The sequence below is a fragment of the Hyaena hyaena genome, unplaced genomic scaffold (genome assembly GCF_003009895.1).
Source record: "Hyaena hyaena isolate Hyena2069 unplaced genomic scaffold, ASM300989v1 scaffold_2129, whole genome shotgun sequence".
Lineage (NCBI taxonomy): Eukaryota > Metazoa > Chordata > Mammalia > Carnivora > Hyaenidae > Hyaena > Hyaena hyaena.
The window spans coordinates 196-23,142 of record NW_024082748.1 but is presented as its reverse complement, the minus strand read 5'-3'; the positions used below and the strand labels follow the sequence as shown (position 1 = coordinate 23,142).

General features: G+C 38.5%; 2 protein-coding genes across 2 annotated transcripts in view; both read right to left on the bottom strand.

The window, feature by feature from the left end:
• LOC120227243 (complement factor H-like) overlaps positions 1–7,221 on the bottom strand; it is a gene marked incomplete at its 3' end in the record, with an annotated part of 70,598 nt that extends 63,377 nt beyond the window's left edge. The window contains exons 1-2 of the mRNA XM_039225387.1: positions 7,131–7,221; positions 6,027–6,217 (exon numbers count right to left, since the gene is read on the bottom strand). The remainder of the gene's footprint in view (positions 1–6,026; positions 6,218–7,130) is intronic.
• Positions 7,222–12,053: 4,832 nt separating this feature from the next.
• Positions 12,054–20,389, bottom strand: LOC120227242 (complement factor H-like). Its single transcript, XM_039225386.1, has 7 exons — positions 20,211–20,389; positions 19,527–19,736; positions 17,476–17,649; positions 16,593–16,769; positions 15,408–15,581; positions 13,106–13,288; positions 12,054–12,456 (listed from the first exon to the last, which is right to left on the bottom strand). Exons 1-7 carry the CDS (start codon positions 20,383–20,385, stop codon positions 12,260–12,262), a joined length of 1,290 nt encoding a protein of 429 aa, XP_039081317.1. The 5' UTR covers positions 20,386–20,389; the 3' UTR covers positions 12,054–12,259.
• Between the last annotated feature and the right edge of the window lie 2,558 nt (positions 20,390–22,947).

Below are 22,947 nucleotides of genomic sequence, written 5' to 3'. Positions count from 1 at the left end.
ACACCATTTTTCCCAGCCATGAAAAAGAATGAAATCTTGCCATTTGCACTGACGTGCACAGAGCTAGAGAGTATAATTGCTAAGTGACATATGTTAGTCAGAGAAAGATAAATGTTATATGATTTCACTCATATGTGGAACTTAAGAAACAAAACAAACCAAGAGGGGAAAAAGAAGAAAAAAAACCCAGACTCTTAACTACAGAGAAAAAACTGTTGGTTACCAGAGGGCAGGTGGGGAGGGGGATAGGTTAACTGAGGACTATCCCCCTGAGATCAGGAACATGACAGGGATGTCCACTCTCACCATTACTGTTTAACATAGTGTTGGAAGACCTAGCATCAGCAATCAGACAAAATGAAATAAAAGGCATCCAAACTGCCAAAGAAGAAGTCAAACTTTCACTCCTTGCAGATGACATGTCACTCTACATGGAAAACCCAAAAGACTCCACTAAAAAGCTGCTAGAACTTATACATGAATTCAGCAGTTGCAGAATACAAAATCAATGTACAGAAATCAGTTGCATTTCTATACATCAATAATGAAGCAACAGAAAGAGAAATAAAAAAATGTGAGACAGGAAACCATCAAATCCCTAGAGGAGAAAGCAGGCAACCTCTTTGACCTCAGCCACAGCAATTTCTTACTCAACCTGTCTCCAAAGGCAATGGAATTAAAGCAAAAATGAACTACTGGGACCTCATCAAGATAAAAAGTTTCTGCACTGCAGAAACAATCAACAAAACTAAAAGGCAACCGACAGAATGGGAGAAGAGATTTGTAAATGACATATTGGATAAAGGATTAGTATCCAAAATCTATAAAGAACATATCAAACTCAACACCCCAAAAACAAATAATCCAGTGAAGAAATGGGCAGAATACATGAACAGACACTTTTCCAAAGAAGACATCCAGATGGCCAACAGACACATGAAACGATGCTCAGCGTCCCTCATCATCAGGAAATACAAATAAAAATCACACTGAGATACCACCTCACACCGGTCAGACTAGCTAAAATTAACAACTCAGGAAACAACAGATATTAGCAAGGATGTAGAGAAACGGGAACTCTCTAGCACTGTTGATGAGAATGCAAACTAGTGCAGCCCCTCTGGAAAACGGTGTGGAGGTCCCTCAAAAAATTAACAATAGATCAACCCTATGACCCAGCAATAGCACTGCTAGGAATTTATCCAAAGGACACAGGAGTGTTGATTCATAGGGGCACATGTACCCCAATGTTTAGAGCAGTGATTTCAACAATAGCCAAATCATGGAAACAGCCTAAATTTCCATTGATTGATGAATGGATAAAGAAGGTGTGGTTTATATATACAATGGAATACTACTTGGCAATGAGAAACAATGAAAACATGCCATTTGCAGCAATGTGGATGGAACTGGAATGTATTATGCTGAGGGAATTAAGTCAGAGAATGACAGATATATGTTTCACTCATATAAAGAACTTGAGAAACTTAACAGAAGACTATTGGGGAAGAGAAGAGGATATATAAGTGATGAGCCACAGGAAACTACTCCCAAAACCAAGAGCACCCTATACACACTGTATGTTAGCCAATTTGACAAAAAATTTTATATATATATATATATATATATATAAAAGATACTGTTTGTGATGAAGACACACTGGAGGCAGTCACAATGTCTACTCAGAAAGGACCTCTTCCATCACCACACAGCAGGTAAGAAGATTCAGCATCTCTGAGCTTGCTGACATGAAAAATGTCCCCAAGATCTTAACTGAAAAAACAGTTCAGAAAAATTATAATTCCAGTTGGTTGTATTTTTAAACATACACACCAAAATCAGACATTTTTATATGTACACATATACATGGATTCAAGAAGACTGGGAAGGATGTATGCATCAAATGATATCGTTACCTCTAAGAGAAAAGGTTTGTGAGGTGAGGGGGCTTTTGATTTTTCAGAACTGTTCATATGAATACTTCTTTATGTTTAAAAAGCAGCCATGTGATGATGGCTGAACAACTCTAAAATTACACTACAAATCACAGAATTGTATTTTGGAATTGGGGAATTTTATAGTACATAAACTATATCTCAATAAAGCTGAAAATAACTTAGGGGCAACCCAGTAAGTAGCTAAGTTGATTAAGCTTCTGACTCTTGGTTTCCGCTCAGGTCATGATCCAGAGGCAATGGGATCGAGCCCCATGCTGGGTTCTGTGCTGAAAGCATGGAGCCTTCTTAGGATTCTCTCTCTCTTTCTCTCTCTCTCTCTCTCTTTCTGCCCCTCACCCATGCATATTCTCTCTCTCTCAAAAATAAATAATAAAAAAAAGAATTAAAAGAGAGGATAATGAGGTGGATGATATAATGAAAGACAAAGAAAGACCACGAAAATGTCACAGAGAAGAGACTAAGAAGATAATAACTAAACACAAAGCGGTATCCTAGACTGGATTCTTGCATGGAAAGACATTTCATGAAAAATATGTAATATAAATAAAGCTACAATTGCAGTAATAGGACTGTGCCAATGTGAATTCCTTAGCTTTGATACCTGAACCCTGGCGATAAAAAACATTAGCATTACACAAAGCTAGGTAAGAACTCTATATTATCTTTGCATCTCTTTTGTAATTGTAAAATTGCTAAACTAAAAAAAAAAAAAAAAAAAAAGCAGCAGCAGGAAATATACTTGGCCCAAATACACAGACACCTCCCAAAGGCTCACTGCCATGCCCACAGGGACCCACCCCAGAAAACCCTGTTTTTTTTTCCTTTTGAGCTTTAGAAGCTTGTTATTTCCCAAATGCCTCCCCAGTTTTCCCGAAGATTTCCCCCCAAAGGCACAGCGGCTGGCAGAGTACCTATTCCCCAGCAAGGCAATGGCACAGAGGTCACCCTTCTGTACCTGAGGCAGACCAGCAGGGGGCACCACGAGCCCTGGCAGCATCAAATATGCAGCAAGCAAAACAAAGGCATCACAACCTATATTTTGCCTCTGATTCCAAGTTCTACCTCGTCATTTATTCATTTGCTCAACTACAAACCTTTATCGAGTATCAGCTAGATCATTCATAATGAAAATTAAAAGACTGCAATTGACTATCAGACCATTTGTCTGGGAGGGTGCTAGTGGTCAAACCAAAGCACTGAGTCCAGTTCCATGATCTATCTTCTGGTTTCCTAAATTTAGCTTATTGATTTAAAGTATAGCCTATGGACAAAAACAGACACATAGACCAATGGAACAGAATTGAGAACTCAGAAGTGGACCCAAAAGTATACAGCCAACTGATCTTTGGCAGGAAAGAATATCCAATGGAAAAAAGACAGCCTTTTTAACAGATGGTGTTGGGAAAACTGGACAGCAACATGCAGAAGAATGAAACTAGATCAATTTCTCACACCATGCACAAAAATAAACTCAAAATGGATAAAGGACCTGAACGTGAGACAGGAAACTATCAACACCCTAGAGAAGAAAGCAGGAAACAACCTCCTTGACCTCCACCTCAGCAACTTCTTATGACACATCCCCAAAAGCAAGGGAATCAAGAGCAAAAATAAACGATTGGGACCTCATCAAGATTAAAAGCTTCTGCACAGCCAAGGAAACAACCCAGAAAATTAATAGGCAACCAACGGAATGGGAAAAGATAGTTGCAAATGACATATCAGATAAAGGGTTAATATCAAGAATCTATAAGGAACTCACCAAACTACACGCCCAAAAAACAAACAACCCAGTGAAGAAATGGGCAGAAGATATGAACAGACACTTCTCCAAAGAGGACATCCAGATGGCCAACAGACACATGAAACGATGCTCAGCATCCCTCCTCATCAGGGAAATACAAATCAAAACCACACTGAGATACCACCTCATGCCAGTCAGAGTGGCTAAAATGAGCACATCAGAGAACTCTAGATGCTGGCGAGGATGTGGAGAAACGGGCACCCTCCTACACTGTTGGTGGGAATGTAAACTGGTACAGGCCCTCTGGAAAACAGTGTGGAGGTTCCTCAGGAAACTAACACTAGAACTCCCCTAGGACCCAGCAATAGCACTGCTAGGAATTTACCCAAGGGATACAGAAATGCTGATGCATAGGAGCACACGTACCCCAATGTTCATAGCAGCACTCTCCACAATAGCTAAAACATGGAAAGAGCCTAAGTGTCCATCAACAGATGAATGGATCAAGAAGATGCGGTTTATCTACACCATGGAATACTACATGGCAATGAGAAACAATGAAATCTGGCCACGTGTAGCAACATGGATGGACCTTGAGGGTGTTATGCTGAGCGAAATAAGTCAGGCAGAGAAGGACAAATATCATATGTTTGCATGTATAAGAGGATTAGGAGGAACTTGATGGAGGAACAAGGGGGAGAAGAAGGGCGGAAATGGTGGGGGAAAGGGAGAGAGGCAAACCATGAGAGACTCTTGAATGCTGACAAAAACTGAGGACTGATGGATGTGGGGGGGAGGAGGGATGGGCATGGAGGAGGACACTTGTGGGGATGAGCACTGAGTGTTATGTGGAAACTAATTTGACAATAAACTATTTGTAAAAAAATAAATAAATAAATAAAGTATAGCCTATGGAAGTTCACAAACTATTTTCTTATTGATGTATAAAGTCCAAAGCTGACTGCGGCCTTTCAATGGGGTCATAGAGGGACCTATGGAAGCAGCCAAGTGAGAGATGAAACACACATGGGGGAAAATTCCATTGTTCAACCGTACAAATCCAGGAAATGGGTACATTTATTAGATTAGTTGTTCCTTACTAAGAAGGTTTCAGTCGATAGCTAGAATAGAGGGAAATCCTCTTACCTGCTCCCCCCACCAGTTTTTTGAGCACCAGAGGCCACACTGTGAACACCGGAAGGTTAGGATAGGACCACAAATGTGTACACTGAGCAAAAAGAGGCACGGACTTATTGCCTAAATGTCAATTCCTGGGGAACTGGCAAAGCCAAACACTAGGTCACTATAATTCAGGGCCAGCAAAGGAACTTAACTCAGCGCTAGAGAAGAGGCTGTGAGACTCAAAGAGGTTTCATTGTTGTTGTTTTTTTAATTTAATTAATTTAATTCACATTAGTTATCATAACAGTGTAGAGTTGGTTTCAAGGGGTTTCATTCATACAGAAGGCAGATTCTTAAAAACTTGGATGTCCCCTGAGACTGGGAGGCCTCTGTTATTCCACCTGATTGTAGACACAGAAAGGGGCACAGCAGGTAAAAGCAGGGACAAAGACCCAAAGAGGATTCCATTTGTGACCTCAGAAGCAAGTAGGCTAAGAACAGGGCGCCAGCCTATAAACACTATGGAAATCTCTCCATGCCTGTGTCTGTAGAGCAACAAAGTGGGGAGGGGGCAGGAGGGGTCTACGGAGACAGCCCTATGCTGCTGCCACCCAGCTGAGGGCAAGAAAGGCCCCATGTGACAAAGCAGGTGTCAGCAGCGACAGGAGAAGGACACTGGGTGACTGAGATGTGTGACAGGGAGAGAAAGCAAAGGATGCTGGGAGCCAGACAGAGCCTAAAAGAGAATCCCTGTGAGGCATCTGCGTGGAGTTCATCACTAAGACAGCTGTATCGTCATTCCACCAACCCTGCTTCTTTCCTGTCACGGGATCTTTTCAGTCTCTAAAGAAAACGCTGCTAGTCATGCTTTTAAACATATTTTTTACATGAAATTCCACCCTTTTCACGACCTCCGCTCCATCCCTAGCTCACCCACTACGAACTACCACTATTCCTTCATCTCAGAATAGCGCTTGGCAACCGCCCTCCGTCTGTGTTAGCCCTTAAATTCTCCCTCCTACTGCAGCTTCTGATCTTGAATGACCCAATTCTAGGGACACTGGGCCCCAAAAGATCCTTAGGGATGCACCTGGGAGATGTGGCACGTAACGCTCTAAGGAAGACAGACGAATGAAGGACATGAGGAGGAACAGGTGCCTGGCCGGGTCACTGTACCGGCCGTCCCCATCCCGGTGCCATACCTGTCGGACACAGGTATTTCTCCAGTGCAAACAGGACGGGGTTGCCGCCGCTCACGTACACAGTCACGGCATCCCCTCTGTGAGCATACAGTTTCACAATGTTGAGCTCCTCCTTTCCAGGTACCAACACGGACACCTGACCTGCTCCTAGAGCCGGGAAAGCAGCCGTCACATCAGCCCGAAGCTTTCTCCTGCAGAAAGCAAACCAATACGTGGGATGAATCGTGCCCGGGGGCTTGTTGAGAAATGCAATGGATTCAGAAGGACTTGCTATGAAAATCACAAGGGCCAAGGAAAATCTGGTTTATGAGGCCCTGCTCTCATACACTCTTCCAAAACCTCCAATTCTCTTTCTCATCCAATGTCTCCTCTATTTTCACATATTCCTGGGGGCAAGCCTTTCCACTTTACAAAGAAAGAGGAAAACTGGGATCCAGGGAGTAACCAAGTTAGTCTGACTTTGGAAATTCAGCCCTGCCTTCCTAACTCCATTCCCAGCCATTTTCTCATATGATTGGAAAATCTGTCTATACCGGGGCACCAAGACTGACAACTATAGAACACTAGGTCCAAAGTTTGCAACGTACTATTCTGTATTTGCGACACTGCCTGACCAACACGGTTCTCCTTACAACATGTCCCCTCTCTCTCACCTCTCCTTCCATCTGTCTCTCCTGCCAGAAGTAATCACTTGACACTTTTTCTCTTATCGTTTTAGTTCTCGGCTCCCCATGTGATTTCTCCTAAGGGACTCTAAGCCCTTGGGAGACTGGGATCCTGTATTTCTCTCTTTCTTTGTTCTTTTTTGATCACCCCCTACAATACCTTATATAGACCGCAGTCAGTAAGCGCTGATTGAATTACGGTTTCCTTTCAACGAACTACAATGTCCAAAAGCTAGTCTGGGAGATAAATCAGGCTTTCTCTCCATCTTCACCCACAAACCGTGTCTATTCCACCCTGGCTTCTGAGGTCCCTTCTCGGGCTGGACCCCTCGGCCTCCACCCCAGGTCGGCTGACCTCGCCCAGAGAGAGCTGTGGGCCAGCCGGGAGTGGGAAAGGCCGGGGGCCCTGGTGGGCGGTCAGGCCCCTTCTCTCCCTCACCTGTCCGACCCCTTGATGGCCGTGTTGGACTTGACCCGAAAAGCCTTGGCAAACATGTCCGATGGCGTGGCGTGGCGTGGGGAAGACCAGCAGAGCACAGAAGCCAGTGGCTGTCAGGAACGCGAGGACGCGGCACCGTCCCCACTCGCAGCGCTAGGGGCAGCCATGCTGAGGCCCGGTTGGGAAAGACGCCCGGCTGGAAACCCTGGCCGCGCAGCTACGCGGCCGCCCCTAGTGAGAAGACCCGGAACTGAAGCAGGGAGGGCGGGTCCGCCTCACGCCCGGCCCTGCGCCTGCGCCTGCGCCAGGGGCTGGCTGCTTCAAGCCTCCAGGGACCTTGTGGTGGGTGCGCAGGATGTTTGTTTCCGCTCAGTAGGGTTTTGGGCATCTTGAGTTCCCTTATAGTCGATTCAGCGCCACCAAATTAAATGACCATTGTGTTTTATTCGTTTTTCAGCCCTCTCGAATGGTTTGCTTAGGGGTTTTGTTAAAGTCTTTCCATATTATTGCGCAGAAGTCTCCAGATTTTCTACTGTTTTGTTTGTTTTTGTTTTTGTGTTTAATTTACATGGGGTAATAATAGTAACGGGGAGTCCGCCATGGTCCCAAATTTGTCTCTCCTGTTATGAGTAAAAAGACTACAAAGGATCTTCAAATCGATTAAAAAATATTTTTGACCACCTGTAGGTACTTTTGCTAACCGTTAATGCATTTTGTGTTCAGATGTTATTTTGAAAGAGGAGGTGTTTTAAAAACTAATTAAATAAACTCCTGTTGCCTGTATAAAAAAAGAGTCTGTGACCCAGATTAGGATCAGGTTATGGTTTGGCTTCTCCCTAGCAGTGTGATCATGGGCCAACGGCTTATTCTTTCTAAAACTCTTGCATTCTCTGAAGGACGCGGATGTAGTACCTATATCCTAGGGTTTCTGTAAGAAGCGATTGAAGTAATGTGTGATGTTATACAGTGTTTGGAAATTTCCAGTCACATTTTTCAAAGGTCTCCACAGGTGTGAAATTTTGGGTTTCCCTGAGAAGGATCAGCTGTGTGCCCTGGAGGCAAGGATTTAAGGCCCTGCCATCTTGGCTCCTACTAAATTAAAATTTGCATGTAAAGGTTAAGGGCAGAGTATCCATCAAGAAAAAAAAATACAAATTGCTTCTTCCTTTACACAGTTACACAAAGGAGGTTTCCACTCTGGCTGTCCAAAGATTAGGTTTTCCAGTGTCTGCACACCACAGGATTCTTAGAAGGGCCCCTAATGTGGTCTCCAGGCCAGGCCCAAAATAGGCTCCTCCTACACTTCTGACCTATTAGGCCTTTATTTTTCTTTTTAATAGTTTATTGTCTAGTTGGTTTCCATACAACACCCAGTGCTCATCACCACATGTACCCTCCTCCATGCCCAGCAAGCAGCCCTCAGTTTGTTCTCTGTATTCAAGAGTTTCTCATGGTTTGCCTCCCTTCCTCTGCCCCACTATTTTTCCCCTTCTTTCCCCCCATGGTCCTCGTTAAATTCCTTCTAATACTTCTATACATGCAAACATATGGTAGCTGTCCTTCTCTGCCTGATTTATTTCACTCAGCATAACATGCTCAAGTTCCATCCATGTTGCTACACATGGACACGTTTCATTTTTTCTCATTGCCATGCAGTATTCTGAAGCATCCCAGCTACAAGGTCAAAGTTAGAGGAGGACAGTGCCAGAGAGCCTTCTTTGTTCAGGTCCCCAAGGCAGCCACACCAGGGGATGTGTGATGGATGTGTGATGCCAGGCTGCGCTGTTGACCAGTGTCTCCTGCAGCCCAGCTACTGAGGCAGCCTGTGTGCAGGGAGCTGAGGAAGGCTTCAAGGGGTATTAGAATCATAAATAAGAAAACAGCAAGATACAGATAAATGTGTAAAATATCTTCTCTTCTAGATATTAAAGGAGATTAATAAATACTGAAAGGATGTCAGAAACTAAGAAAAATATAACTTTATAACAAAGGAAATAGATAAATGGTGGAAAAAGAGTACTCTTCATAGACCCTTGTCATATTACTTTGACTTTTGAAACATGTAGTTGTTTTTCATATTTAAAAAGTTTAGCTCAATAGAGGAAGAAGCATAATCTAAAATTAAAACAAAATATAAATGAAAATCACTGTAAAACTCTATTAAGTTGAAAGGGGGGCAATCAGAGATCAGGATTTTCAAGTCATTTCAGAAGAGAGTACTTACACTCAGAGTTTAACATCCTGGGACAAAATAAATGCAAAGGCACTGTTACCTTAATTTGATAGTTTACCTGCTAGTAGTAATTTTTGCATTATGCTTTTTATATTATTTTTGCAAATATTGATATATAAGAATATGTGAGTAAAGAGAAAAAGAAAATGTTTTTAACCCTGTATCATTAAACTTGAATTCTAATATACAATAGGAGCAAGTAAATATTAAATTTCATATCTGTTTCAGTTTTCTGACAAGCAAAAAATATTTAAAGACATTTAACAGTCATGAGCATTCCTATTTAGTACCAATGGCATGTTACTTGGGTTCTAAACACTGTTTCCCAGTCAAAATAATCAGGGGCACCTGGGTGGCCAGTTCATTAAGGATCTGACTTCGGCTCAGGTCATGATCTGTTGGTTCACAAGACAGCTTCACATTCTGTGTCTCCCTCTCTCTTTGCCCACCCCCCACTCACGCCCCCCCCCAAATAAATAAACATAAAAAAAGAATCAGACATTTTTGGAAATGCGTATGCTTACAGGTTCTGGGCAGGGAAGTATACAGTGAGCCTGGAACACCACGTTGTGCTAAAAAGAAAAAAAAAAGCTCAAAGAATAATGGGATACAACAATAAAAATCAGGAGCTGGTTTCAAGGGGCTTTCACTAGCCACTTTTGGGATAATTTGAGCTTCAAGAATAATGACTATTTAATTGTGACAATTGAATAAAAATTAATGAATCCATGATGATACAACATTTATTATTTTCTTAGTTTGTAATTTTTTTTTCAGAGAGAGAATTTGATGGGTGGAAGAGGGGCAAAGGGAGAGAGAGAGAGGAGGGGGAGAGAGAGAGAGCGAGAGAGAGAGAGCGAGAGAGAGAGAGAGAGAGAGAGAGAGAGAATCGTAAGCAGGTTCCACACTCAGCATAGAAGATAAGCTGGAGCCCAGGACTCAATACCGTAACCCTGGGATCATGACATGAGTCGAAAGTTATTCAGATACTCAACCAACTGAGCTATCCAGGTTCCCCAATGATACAACATTTTAAGAGAAAGAAAGAAAGATCTCTAAGGCTATCAGAAGGTCACTATCATCAAGTCCTTATTTCAAAAATGGGAAATTAAAGAGTAAAAATATTTACCATAACTTTTTAGGTAAAAGTATTAAAGAATTGGCAAACTAACACTCATCTTGACATGAGAATGATAATAAGTACAGAAAAATATTGGAATTAATCTTAAAAGTTGCTATTTTGCAGCCAAAAATGAAAATAATTGGTTATAGGCCATATTGGTTATAGGTCAAGTGTCAGTTATAGATTCCACAAGCATTGGGTGAAAAGTTCTGGAGAAATAGTACATACATCAATATTAACAACAAAGATAACTTGTCCATTGAAATAATATTCCTTTAATGTGAGAAAACTGACTGTCACTTGTGATTCAGATTTAGATAAATTGGCTGCATTAGAGACAGCCGGGTTTCTCATTCTGAGAATGCCACTTGCTATGATAAAAATGATGTAAGAATAGATCACCTTAAAAGATTTTTACCTTAATTATATCTTTATTTTCATCTTAAATATTTCATGTTTTGTAGAAGTTAAAAATGTTTTCGATCAACTGATTTTTTTAACATTATTATTATTATTTTTTTAATGTTTTATTTATTTCTAGGAGAGAGAGAGAGACAGCGTGAACAGGGGAAGGTCAGAGAGAGAGGGAGTCACAGACTGAAACAGGCTCCAGGCTCTGAGCTGGCAGTCAGCAAAGAGCCCAACACGGGGCTCGAACCCAGGAACTGCGAGATCATGACCTAAGCGAAAGTCTGACGCTTAACTGACTAGGCCACCCAAGCGCCCCGCGGTCAACTGATTTTAACTATTTATGTTGTTTGAAATGTAGGAGCTTAAAAATTGCATTGCAGACTCTTGTGCTTGAATGTTTCCAATCCATCTATAGCAACGAAATCATGAAAATGTCATTAGATTTGAAGATCATTACCAAAGAGGTCCTCAACATATATTGTCTTATTTTAAAATAAAATATTCTTGTGGTTCAAAGGGAATGTATATTAATATAGATAAAAATGGAGAATGCAGGTAAATATTAAGAAGTTAAACACCAGCTCTTACCCCTAGTTTTTCTAAATTCTCATGTCAATTTTTTATTGTGCTTCCTGACAATCTTTGTTCTATAACCATTTATTCAGTGTTCAAAGCACTGTGTTTGTGTGTGTGTGTGTGTGTGTGTGTGTGTGTGTGTGTGTTTATACTTGACATCAGATTTTTGGGGTCACTTTTCATGTTATGATAGTTATGCACCCAGTTAGATTCTAATATATTTTTAGGATTTCTTTGAATTTTTATGTGTGCTAGAGAGTTATCTTGTAGGAGATCATGTATTTCATGATCTTTTTGGCTTGTCTATCTATTGCTAGGTAAGCAAAAGTAAGTAATAACTACTTACATTTTCCTACTACAATAGGTATGAAACAGTTCAGTTTTGATATGTTTCCAAAATGCAATTATTTTGAAGATGGAAAATTCTTTCTCCCATTTCCTCTGAAATGGACAGTCTGAGGAAGGCTCAGAAGTTATGGAGGAAGATTTAAGGAAGGCAGGAGAAAGATGGGTAGGAGGTGGTACTGAAATGACTGAATCTAGTCTTCTCATAGATATTTTAAGAATAGGACACAAAGCATTTTGGTTTGGCAAGTTTTAATAAGGTGCTTTTTAGAAGTCGCTCAGATTATAATTGCATCATCCATATAATATTTAACACAAATTCTACTAAAGATATAAATGAATTAAACAGCAATTGACAAAATAAACAGAATTATATCAATCATGAAAATTTTTGAATAAATGTACATATTTTAACTCGAGGACTGCATCTTAACCATTCTTTCATCCACAAACAGGATAGTCCAGTTTCCCGTCCCAACAGATTGCTTGGGATGTTTGTTGTGATGTCTGCATACGATATCCTCTCATACATTCAAAGTGCACAGTTTCCCTTGTTTGGAAATATCGTTTATTCTTAGAAGGCCCTCTTAATTTTAAGTTATGTTTTTTCATGTTATCTTCTGATATTATACATACATCTGAAGGTTAAAAAAAAAGTGAACATAAGCATTAAGCAGTAAACAAATATTTTCCACAAGATTTCAGACTTCCAAGTAGAATCTTCTACACTGGTCCAGAGCTTTATTTTCAAAACCTTTTCCAAACCAATTCATTGAAAATCCATCACGGAAACATAAATCATTTTAAATGATTAATGATGTAAAATTGAGGCACTATGTTTAAAATATGATAATTAGGAGTGCCTGGGTGGCTCAGTTGGTTAAGTGACCCACTTCAGCTCAGGTCGTGATCTCACAGTTTGTGAGTTCAAGCCCCATGGGCTCTGTGCTAACAGCTCAGGCCTGGAGCCCCTCCCCTGCTCACACACTGTGTCTCTGTTTCAAAAACAAGTAAGCATTAAAAAAATTTAAAGTATGATAGTTAAATGTCAAAATGAAAGATTCATCATTTTGAATTCATCATTTCATCATTAAAGAATATTGTGTTGCTGTTGCTGCTTGAACAAGAGTTTTTTCAAACTTTATTTCTTCACATATTAATATTTGGTAGTCACACATTTGACAGAATAGCTGTTGGTTAATCTGTGAAAATTCTATTAAAAACAGCAAAACATCTTTCTCATTATACTGATTTCCCCAGGATCCATGTGAATATTAAAATATTTACCCAGGCACTTTGGTGGTGTGGACCACTGCCCATAGCTGCATGTTATGATCCTGTTTCCCTCAAGCACATACAAGGACTGGCACTGGTACTCAACTGACGATCCTGGGTCATATTCCGATTTGGGGAATGTGGTCATGTCTCCATTTTTAATACTCGGAGCGGGCCCACATTTTTCCTTAGGGTCTAAAAAGAATATTATTTTATTTATTGAAAGTCCATAAAAAACAGATTAAAGTAAAGTAAATAGAAATATAGCACAATATACAATACCAAGACTTGTGATCTCTGCTGACAGAAATGATTCATTGACAACATTCTAATCACTTAAACTGACAGTAACATTTTAAAGCCCTTTTGTCTCACATGGAAATACACATAAAGTATTAACAAATATGTCTGCTTTGCAGTATTCTGGTATTAAAGAAATATTTTTCCCACTGAATAAATGCCAGACGGAGGGATAGCTAATATACCGAAAGAAATCTTCTCATTAGTTACGACATACTGCGGTGTCTATTGGATCGTTGTGTATTGATTTGCATCATTATTACAAAGGAAACTAAGCTGCTTTAATTAAGTCAAAGAATTATAAATTTGTGTAATGTGAAAGGGAATCGCTGGCCTCCTATTCTGGACATGATGAGGTAGAAACATTTCTGCTTATCCCGTTGCTATGTAAAAGTAAAAACCCTGAATATATTATTAAAAAAACAACATAAGAGATTGTGAAAGGTGCAGAGTAGATATCAATCTGATCAGAGACCTTCAGTGACTTTCGGTTTTACTTTCTATGGATCCTGGACTGAGCACTGAAGAAGACTGGAACCCAGAAATGATATCAAGTTCAAGAAAAAAAAAAAAAGTTCCAAGAGTTGCCTGATCTCTTTAGCCAAAAGCCCAGGAAAGGACTTTTCTAACAAGACAGAAATATTTTTTTCCAGTACTTGAATAACCAAGAAAACATGATAAAGAAACCTCGACCAGTCTTCCTGCTGTGTTGCTCAGAGATCAACAGTGACCATCAGAGGCCGAGTGAGGAGCCCAGACTTCTATCCACACTCAGGGAACAAGACACCTCTCCACTTTCCATGGTGTCAGTGGAGGCCGAGTGGGAAGCCTGGACTTGCACTGAGTCTGGCAGTAATGGAGGCCTGATAAATAAGAGATGTCAATAAAATCCAGAGCCTTAAAACAGAATATTCCAGATGTCCAAAGTACAACTGAAAATCACTCATTATAGGGGCACTTGAGTGGTCAGTGGGTTGAGCATCCAACTCTTGATTTCAACTCAGGTCATGATCTCATGGTTCGTGAATTTGAGCCCTGTGTTAGGCTCTGTGCTGGCAGAGAGGAGCCTGCTTGGGACTCTGCCCCTCCCCTGCTCACAAGCTGGCATGAGTGCTCACACTCTTACAATACATAAAACTTTACAAAAAGAGAAAAAAATCACTCATTGTATCAAAGACCAGGAAAATCCACCCCCAAAAACCAACAACACAGGAAAATATATGTGCCAGGAAAAACAAATGGCTAGAATATCTCCTTTGTTGGCTCCTCGTATTCCCTAAACTCTGAATACTGGAGCGTTTTATGACCAAGTTCTCAGACATTTTCTTCTCTATACACTAATTCCCAGGTTGAGCTCAGCCAGTAACATTCCTTGAAATAGAATCCACCTGCTGAAGAAGCCTAAATTTGTATCTCATTCTGTGATCATGCCCCAGCTGCCGATTCCATGTCTCCAGGTGGAATTTCATAGGGCTGTCAAATGTCCTCAATGTATTTTTTTTTCTTAGTTATTCACTTTGAAAGACAGAGAGACCAGAGTGGGGGGGGGCGGGGTCAGAGGGGTGGAGAGGGAGGAGGGGCAGGGAGAGAGGGAGACAGGATCTAAAGCAAGGTCCAAAGCAGGCTGAGCGGTCAGCACAGAGCCCGCCGTGGGGTTCGAACTCCCGGACCGCGAGATCATGACCTGAGCCAAAGTTGGACATTCAACCAACCGAGCCACCCGTGTGGACCTTCAACGTATCTTTAATACATTTATTCCTCAGGAAATAACTAAGTGACTTAATACTTAAGATAGAGAATTTTCCATGCTGTCCGAATCTGGTCAAATCTTTCATAAAATGAATATATCATATCACTTATGCACCCCACAAAAAGAAAAATTGGATTCTAAGCACCATCATTTTATTTGAGATTAAAAACTCATTCCATAATAACCACTTCATTATATATTTATATTAACATATTTAGTCCCTAAAACATCCTTTTAAATTTCAAGGGAAATAAGATACTCTACCTAGGCACTGAGGTGGTTGTGTCCAGTTTCCATTTGAACATGTCACGTCTTGGTCTCCAACCAGGTAAAGAGGTTTAATGCATTTGTAACGTGCCCTCTGACCAGGTCGATACCTAGGCATCTCATTTAGTATAATAGCATTTTCCACTCGGGGTGGATTCACACAGGAAAGATCTGAATAGAAAGGGAATAAAAGTAGCATCTCTAACATAATGATCATTTTGAGCAGTAAATCAACCAATGGAATTCCAAATATATCTCTAAGAGGATTTTAAGTCAACAGTTAATCTGTCATGAAAGACTACTAATTTTAAGAAATTTACATATAAGACTGAAGAAAAGGGGATAAAGCAATACAATTTATTTTATAAGATTTAAGCTTCCATGAAAATGAGAGTTTCTCTGGACATTTCCCTTCTAGTTCAATCAAATCACTATTTCAAATTATATATTTCCAAAATGCATTTATAAACCACTAGAAAATCATAAGAAAAAGATTATTTGACATTAGATTTTGGCTTGTAATTATCCTGTTTATGAATGTAATTTTAGACCCTTAGATAAATAAACACAATAGCCACTTCCTTAGAGAATAAATGAAGAATTAACAAGCTTTGAAGAATACCATAGCTGAAGGAAGAAGATGGCTAACTGAGGGTCCAAACAGGAGATGAGTGGCAAAATAACAGAAAAATAAATGTATTATTGATAAAAACAGTCTTCAATTATTTTTTTTTTTTGCAAATGCTTAAGGATATTTCACGCATAATGTATAAGTCACCAGTGAGTTTCAGGTGGATGTAAAATGTAATAGGCTATAGCTATGGCTCCTAAACTAGAGTGTACATTGAATCCCTTGTGAATTGTTAAGACACTTTCAGGGTTGCATCCCCAGAGTTCTTGCCACCACAGGTCTGAGGGAGCCTGTGAATTTACATTTGCATGTCTAACAATTTCCCGGAAGATGCTGACGCTGCTATTCCAGAGACCAAATTTTGAAACTACTGGGCTTTAAGATTAGCCACTGAGTACACAATTTCATCCCTCTATGTTAAAGCATACACCTTCTTTGACCTAGTCTAGAATAATCATCTATGTCCATTTTGCAAGTGTTGTTAGAAAGAATTCTATATTGTATTACTTAAGACATTTTGGAAAATGGATTTAAAAATATCATTGAAGTACCTCTGCATATTGGCTTTCCTATCCATTGGCTGTCAATACACTGTACAGTATTTGGTCCATCCAAAACGTAATCACGTGGACATTCGTAAGCAACTTTTTCTCCTGACCTATATACTTCTTTCTGCTGGCCTTTAGGTGTGGCATTACCAAAGTCGGGTAAGCTAAAACAATCCGTGTCTGAAAGAAAAAGAATATGTACTTGTTTGGTAAATATTTTAAAAAACATAATGACTAATAACTATAATGTAGAATAATAGGCACCCATCAAACCAATGAATACCGGGCAAAATTTTTCTTATACCTTGAACAAATATATTAGAAGTCTTGCTTAATTACATTGAATAGTCCTATGTTTATCAAAGTATAACATGCAGATGATGACATCATAAGCCTGAAGAGTATGGTTATATGTAATGCTGGAGATCACACATCTTATATTCAAATTCTTTTCTGCCCACACAAGCCATCTACATTATTTGTGTAGAGGTATTTTTTTTGCTTCTGTGAAAATCTGTTACCTTTGTGCATGTCGAATACCTCGGAAAACTATATACTTACAAGGAGATAACTGAGGAACTAACAGTCCATTGAATACAGATGAGATCGATGAGCAGGGAGCAGCTGTGATACAGGAACAGAGATGGGGAGTCTGAGGATGTGTATCACAGGAGGTCTCATGTGCACACAAAGTGACATGAAAGTGAAATAATTTGGCTCATGAGGTCACACTTTTATTATTACTACAGCTACTGATTCTCTACTAGAATCTACAGCTTTCCAGAGATACTTTGTTAAATCCTAGACTTACTGCCTAGTTTCCTATTTGTACTATTTATGCTCTGAATTAAGGATCAACCTAAGAGTAAAATTAAATACACTATACTTTTGCATTCTGGTAGGTGGGACCATTTTCCTCCTAAACATTGTATAAGTGCAGGTCCATTAACCATAAAACCTTCTGTGCATTTGTATGTTACTTCTTCTCCATATTGGTAACTGTCTGATATTGGTGATGGAATCCCATGTGGAATCAAATGTGGTGGTCCACAAGGAAGTCCTAAGAAAAAGAAAGAGAGAAAGAAAGACTGACTCCATGTTTTGCAAAATCTGAAATTTAATTTTATGTACTGGTTGCCATATTTGGCAGTTTTATTTGAAAAAAAATGATAACGCATGATCTGCACCCATACCACAGAGAAAGTGTACAAATTCTCCCTAAAACCGTCATTCCGAAGTGTATCAGCACAACTTGAGCAGCAACTTGAAAATAAACATGTCAATACATTATCGGGCATTGCAACTTATTTCTAGATATGTTTCCTGAGGCAAGGGAAACAAAAGCAAAAATAAACTATTGGGACTACATCAAAATAAAATGCTTTACACAGTGAAGGGAACAATCAACAAAACTAAAAGGCAACCTACAGAAAGGGAGAAGATATTTGCAAATGACATATCTGATAAAGGCTAGTGATGAATATATATAAAGACATTATAAAACTCAACACCCAAAAAACTTATAATCCAATTAAAAATTGACAGAAGACATGAACACAGACATATCCAAAGAAGACATAGAGACAGCGTAGAGACGCATGAAGAAATGTTCAACATCACTGATCATCAGGGAAATGCAATTCTACACTGCAATGAGCTCTCACCTCATACATGTCAGGCTAAAATCAACACACAAGAAACACCAAGTGTTGGCCAGGATGTGATGAAGTGAAAACCCTTTTTCACTGTTGGTGTGGGAATGCAAACTGGTGTAGCCACTCATGAAAAAAGAATGGAGATTCATCAAAGAGTTAAACCATTGAACTAGATCCAGCGATTGTATTACTAGATATTCACTGAAAGAATACGAAAATACTACTTCAATGGGATACCTGTACCTTGATGTTTATAGCAGCATTATTTACAATAGCTGAGACATGGAAATAGCCCAAGTGTCCATCGGTAGATGAACGGATAAAGAAGAGGTAGTATATATATATACAATGGAATATTATTCAGCCATAAAAAGAATGAAATCTTGTCATTTGCAATGATACGGATGGAGCTAGAGAGGATATTGCTAAGTATCGCTTCTCGGCCTTTTGGCTGAGATCAAGTGGAGAGAATGATGCTAAGTGAAATAAGTCAGAAAAGACAAATAACATGATCACCCACACTCATATGTGGAAGGTAAGAAACAAAACATATGAGCAAAGGGGGTAAAAAGAGAGAGAGAGGAAAACCAAGAAACACTCTTAATTATAGTTAACAATGTGGTTACCAGAAGGGAGGTGGGTGGCAGGATGGGTTTAATAGGTGATGGGGATTCAGGAGAGCACGTGCTTCGAGCACCAGGTGTTGTATGGAAGTATTGAATCACCATATTCTACGTGTGAAACTAATATTACACTGCATGTTAGCTAATTGGAATTTAAACTAAAACTTAGATAATGAAAATAAAATAATAAAATAATAAAAATTTCAATATACTTATGTAGAGACAATCAGTGTTTCTCAAAACAATAGTGAATAATAAAAAGAAGAGCACTGAGAATTAATCATCTTAGGTACCATATATTGTAAGAACTCAGAAATGACATTATAGGGAAAACAAGACAAATTTTTACAATAAATCAATGCATAGCAAAGAGTACAAGTTGTATAATTGGGAAAGGAATATGAATAGGTAGGTTTAATTGCACTACACATCTAGTTTTCATTAAACAACTGCAAAATTCAAAGTGAGTCTGTAATGAATCAATGAAATTAACAAAAAGAGGATAGTACATAAATATATAAATGATTTTAGATATTTATCTATAAATGAGTTTATATAGTTAGAAACCTAAAGGATTCTTTCTCATGACTTTGATGACAACTGATTATGTTTAATGGATTCTATCAAACATAGAATTGTGGTTTGCATACTGTCCTCACCTACACACCGAGGTGGAGAACTCCATTTTCCCATGTGGCACGTTATCTCATCTTTTCCAGATATCCGGAAACCATCCTCACAAGCGTAATTTAATTTGGTGCCATGTGCATAAAGCTCAGGTTTCAATGTTTTGTCCATTTCTTCTGAAAATTTAGATGATTTGATGGTTCCATGTTCTAGCTGAGGTGGTTGAGAACATGGGTTTTTTTCTGAATAGAGGCCAGAGATCAAAAAGGCAAGTTTGGATACAACGTTTAAATTTTAAAAAATGCAATCAAATACTTGTTGAGACTTTAAAATAAGGATAATTCAAACAAATTAAATTATGAAAAACTTAAAAACACTTGACACTTGCAAGCCTATATGTCTCCAGCAAATCTACGCTAGTATCTGCTTGTTCTATGCCCCTTCATTCTTGTCCTGTTCATCATGAGGAGTGAAATAGGCATAAACAGAAATTTTCTATGGTATTCGCACCAGTAACCGAAAGTATTTGTCTGTTCATTTCCCACTAGAAGTGAAAGAATACTGAGTGATTTGTATACTTAGAATGCAATTTACTGTTTCAAGATAAAGTGAAATAGATATAGAGAAAGGTCCTTATCTTGTTCATCTACACAAAGCTCAGTGGAGTATTCACCTCATTTGAAAGAATGTTATAAAGCATGTGATGCATTACTGACCAACACAGTGTGGTATCGACTGCCATCTTCCATCTTTGCACATGATTTCGTCTGCATCCTGAATTACATAATTGTCTTGACAGATAACAGATACCTTTTCTCCATCCCAAAAATTTATTGTCGTTGTCATATTGTGAGCATTGGGAATCTGAGGTGGAGGTGGGCATGACTTCATTTGTATTTCTAGAAATATTAAAATTAGGTTTCTTGATTAAGATCAGAAGTTGAAAATACTAAAAAGAAAACTAAACAGAAAATCCGATAATAATGTGTCATAAATGATCAAGTAATAATGTTATGTTTAAATATGTTATAGTCTTTAGCTTGTAGAGAACTTTAATATATCATACGTTGTTTATATTCTCATGGACTTAATGGTAGTATCTTCATTTTATTCCTTCTGTGATAAATCTTGCATCATTTATGTAAAACTTATTTTAATGATTTCTAACCATTGCTATGTACTAACTGAATTTTCTACTCAGTAACAGGCACAAAATAAATACTGACATTTTACAGCTATCCATAACCAAATGTATTGTGATTGGATTAAAACCTTTACAAGATGTGGAATGGAAAATAATTAGCCACAGTAAGAATTGCATGTAGTAATGATCAATTATTTGATACAGTTTTCTGGCCAAGATATGAATTAGATATGGTCACTAGTGATTTATAGTGTGTTGTTTAAAGTTCAAAACTCTCTGGAGAGACTGTTTACTAGCTTGCTGACACTGTTTAGACATATATAGATTGATGAAATGCACCTTGTTTAATGGATTAACCTGACTTTAGTTCTATGACCGCAAGGTATACAAAATTTCTTTGCAAACTTGAGTTTGAGCTCCCATAAAGCTGAGATACCTCACATGTATTGTGGTGGTTCATAATCTGAAGACAAAGCATATCCTGTTCAGCTGAGGGAAGATTCTGGATGACTATACCTGGAGGTTTTTTGACCTCTCTATGATACCTTGATTTTGCTTTCTCCTGCGATGCGTTTATTTGACTAAAGACCTTATTTGAGTGTACACCGGGAAATCTTGTGAGTCCAAAAATTATCTGAGATTTTGTATTCAATTTAGAGAAATAGTTGACTGAATATAATTTGTTCATGCTGAATAATATTGTCACATTTTCTATTTNCAATGTATTGTGATTGGATTAAAACCTTTACAAGATGTGGAATGGAAAATAATTAGCCACAGTAAGAATTGCATGTAGTAATGATCAATTATTTGATACAGTTTTCTGGCCAAGATATGAATTAGATATGGTCACTAGTGATTTATAGTGTGTTGTTTAAAGTTCAAAACTCTCTGGAGAGACTGTTTACTAGCTTGCTGACACTGTTTAGACATATATAGATTGATGAAATGCACCTTGTTTAATGGATTAACCTGACTTTAGTTCTATGACCGCAAGGTATACAAAATTTCTTTGCAAACTTGAGTTTGAGCTCCCATAAAGCTGAGATACCTCACATGTATTGTGGTGGTTCATAATCTGAAGACAAAGCATATCCTGTTCAGCTGAGGGAAGATTCTGGATGACTATACCTGGAGGTTTTTTGACCTCTCTATGATACCTTGATTTTGCTTTCTCCTGCGATGCGTTTATTTGACTAAAGACCTTATGTGAGTGTACACTGGGAAATCTTTGTGAGTCCTTTCAATTATCTGGTATTTTGTGTTCAATTCAGAGAAATAGTTGACTGAATATAATTTGTTCATGCTGAATAATATTGTCACATTTTCTATTTTTTTTTATTTAAAAATGTCTTTAAAATTTATTAATTTAGAGAGAGAGAGAGACAGAGTGAAAGCAGGGAAGGGGCAGAGAGAAAGGAAGACACAGAATCCCAAGCTGCCTCAAGGCTCAGAGCTATGAGCTGTCAGCACAGAGCCCAACGCAGGGCTCAAACTGAGATCATGACCTGGGTCAAAGTCAGGCAATAAACCGACTGAGCCACCCAGGTGCCCTGTCATAGTTTCTCCTTCTATCTTTAGATAGATGTAGGAGTATTTTATATTCAATCAAAAGGGTTTTTTTTTCTTATTTCTGTTTTAAATATCTTGGCATATTTTTTCAATATATCCTCAAGGATTTACTTTCTTCTATATTTGCTGTGTAACCATTTTTGTCCATATAATCTTAATTAGTACCTCATTTTGATATATTTTGCCAGAGGCTGGTCTGGCAACTAAATCTCCCTAAAGGCAGAATTATTATTCTGCAAATCCTCTGTTTACGCTTTTTTAAAAGCTTGGTTTTAGTTTTTCCATTTTATTTTATTCCTTGTATTTTATTTTATTTTTATATTTTAAAAATTATTTTGTATTTTTTTGCAGCTCTTCGTATAACAATCATAACACAAACAAGTTGATAAAAGAGAATAAAGTTATTTAGGAAAAAATAAATATTTGGAAATTACGCAACAAAATTTTCAATGACGGGTCCAAGAAGAAAGGCCCAAGGAAACATTAGGAAACATTTCATAGAATTCAATGAAAATGAAATGTATATAAAATTTTGACACTGCTTTAGAGGGAAAGGAAGTTAATCCTTAAAAAGTAAGATGGTATAAATCCAAGTTTTAGTTTTCTACCTGAAGAAATAAAAAAAGTAAAATTAAAATCAAAGTAATTAGAAAGAAAACAGTTAATCCCACAGAAGAGAGAAAATAGAGAAAGACAAATAGAAAAAACAGTGGATGTTAATAAGGCTAAAAAATAGA

Coding starts and splice junctions, on each gene's coding strand:
- LOC120227242 (XM_039225386.1), bottom strand. CDS start 20,385: ATGAAGTCATGCCCACCTCCACCTCAGATTCCCAATGCTCACAATATG. Junction 17,650..19,526: donor TTCTCCACCTCGGTGTGTAG/GTGAGGACAGTA, acceptor TCTTTTTCTTAG/GACTTCCTTGTGGACCACCA. Junction 16,770..17,475: donor CCACCTACCAGAATGCAAAA/GTATAGTGTATT, acceptor TTTTTCTTTCAG/ACACGGATTGTTTTAGCTTA.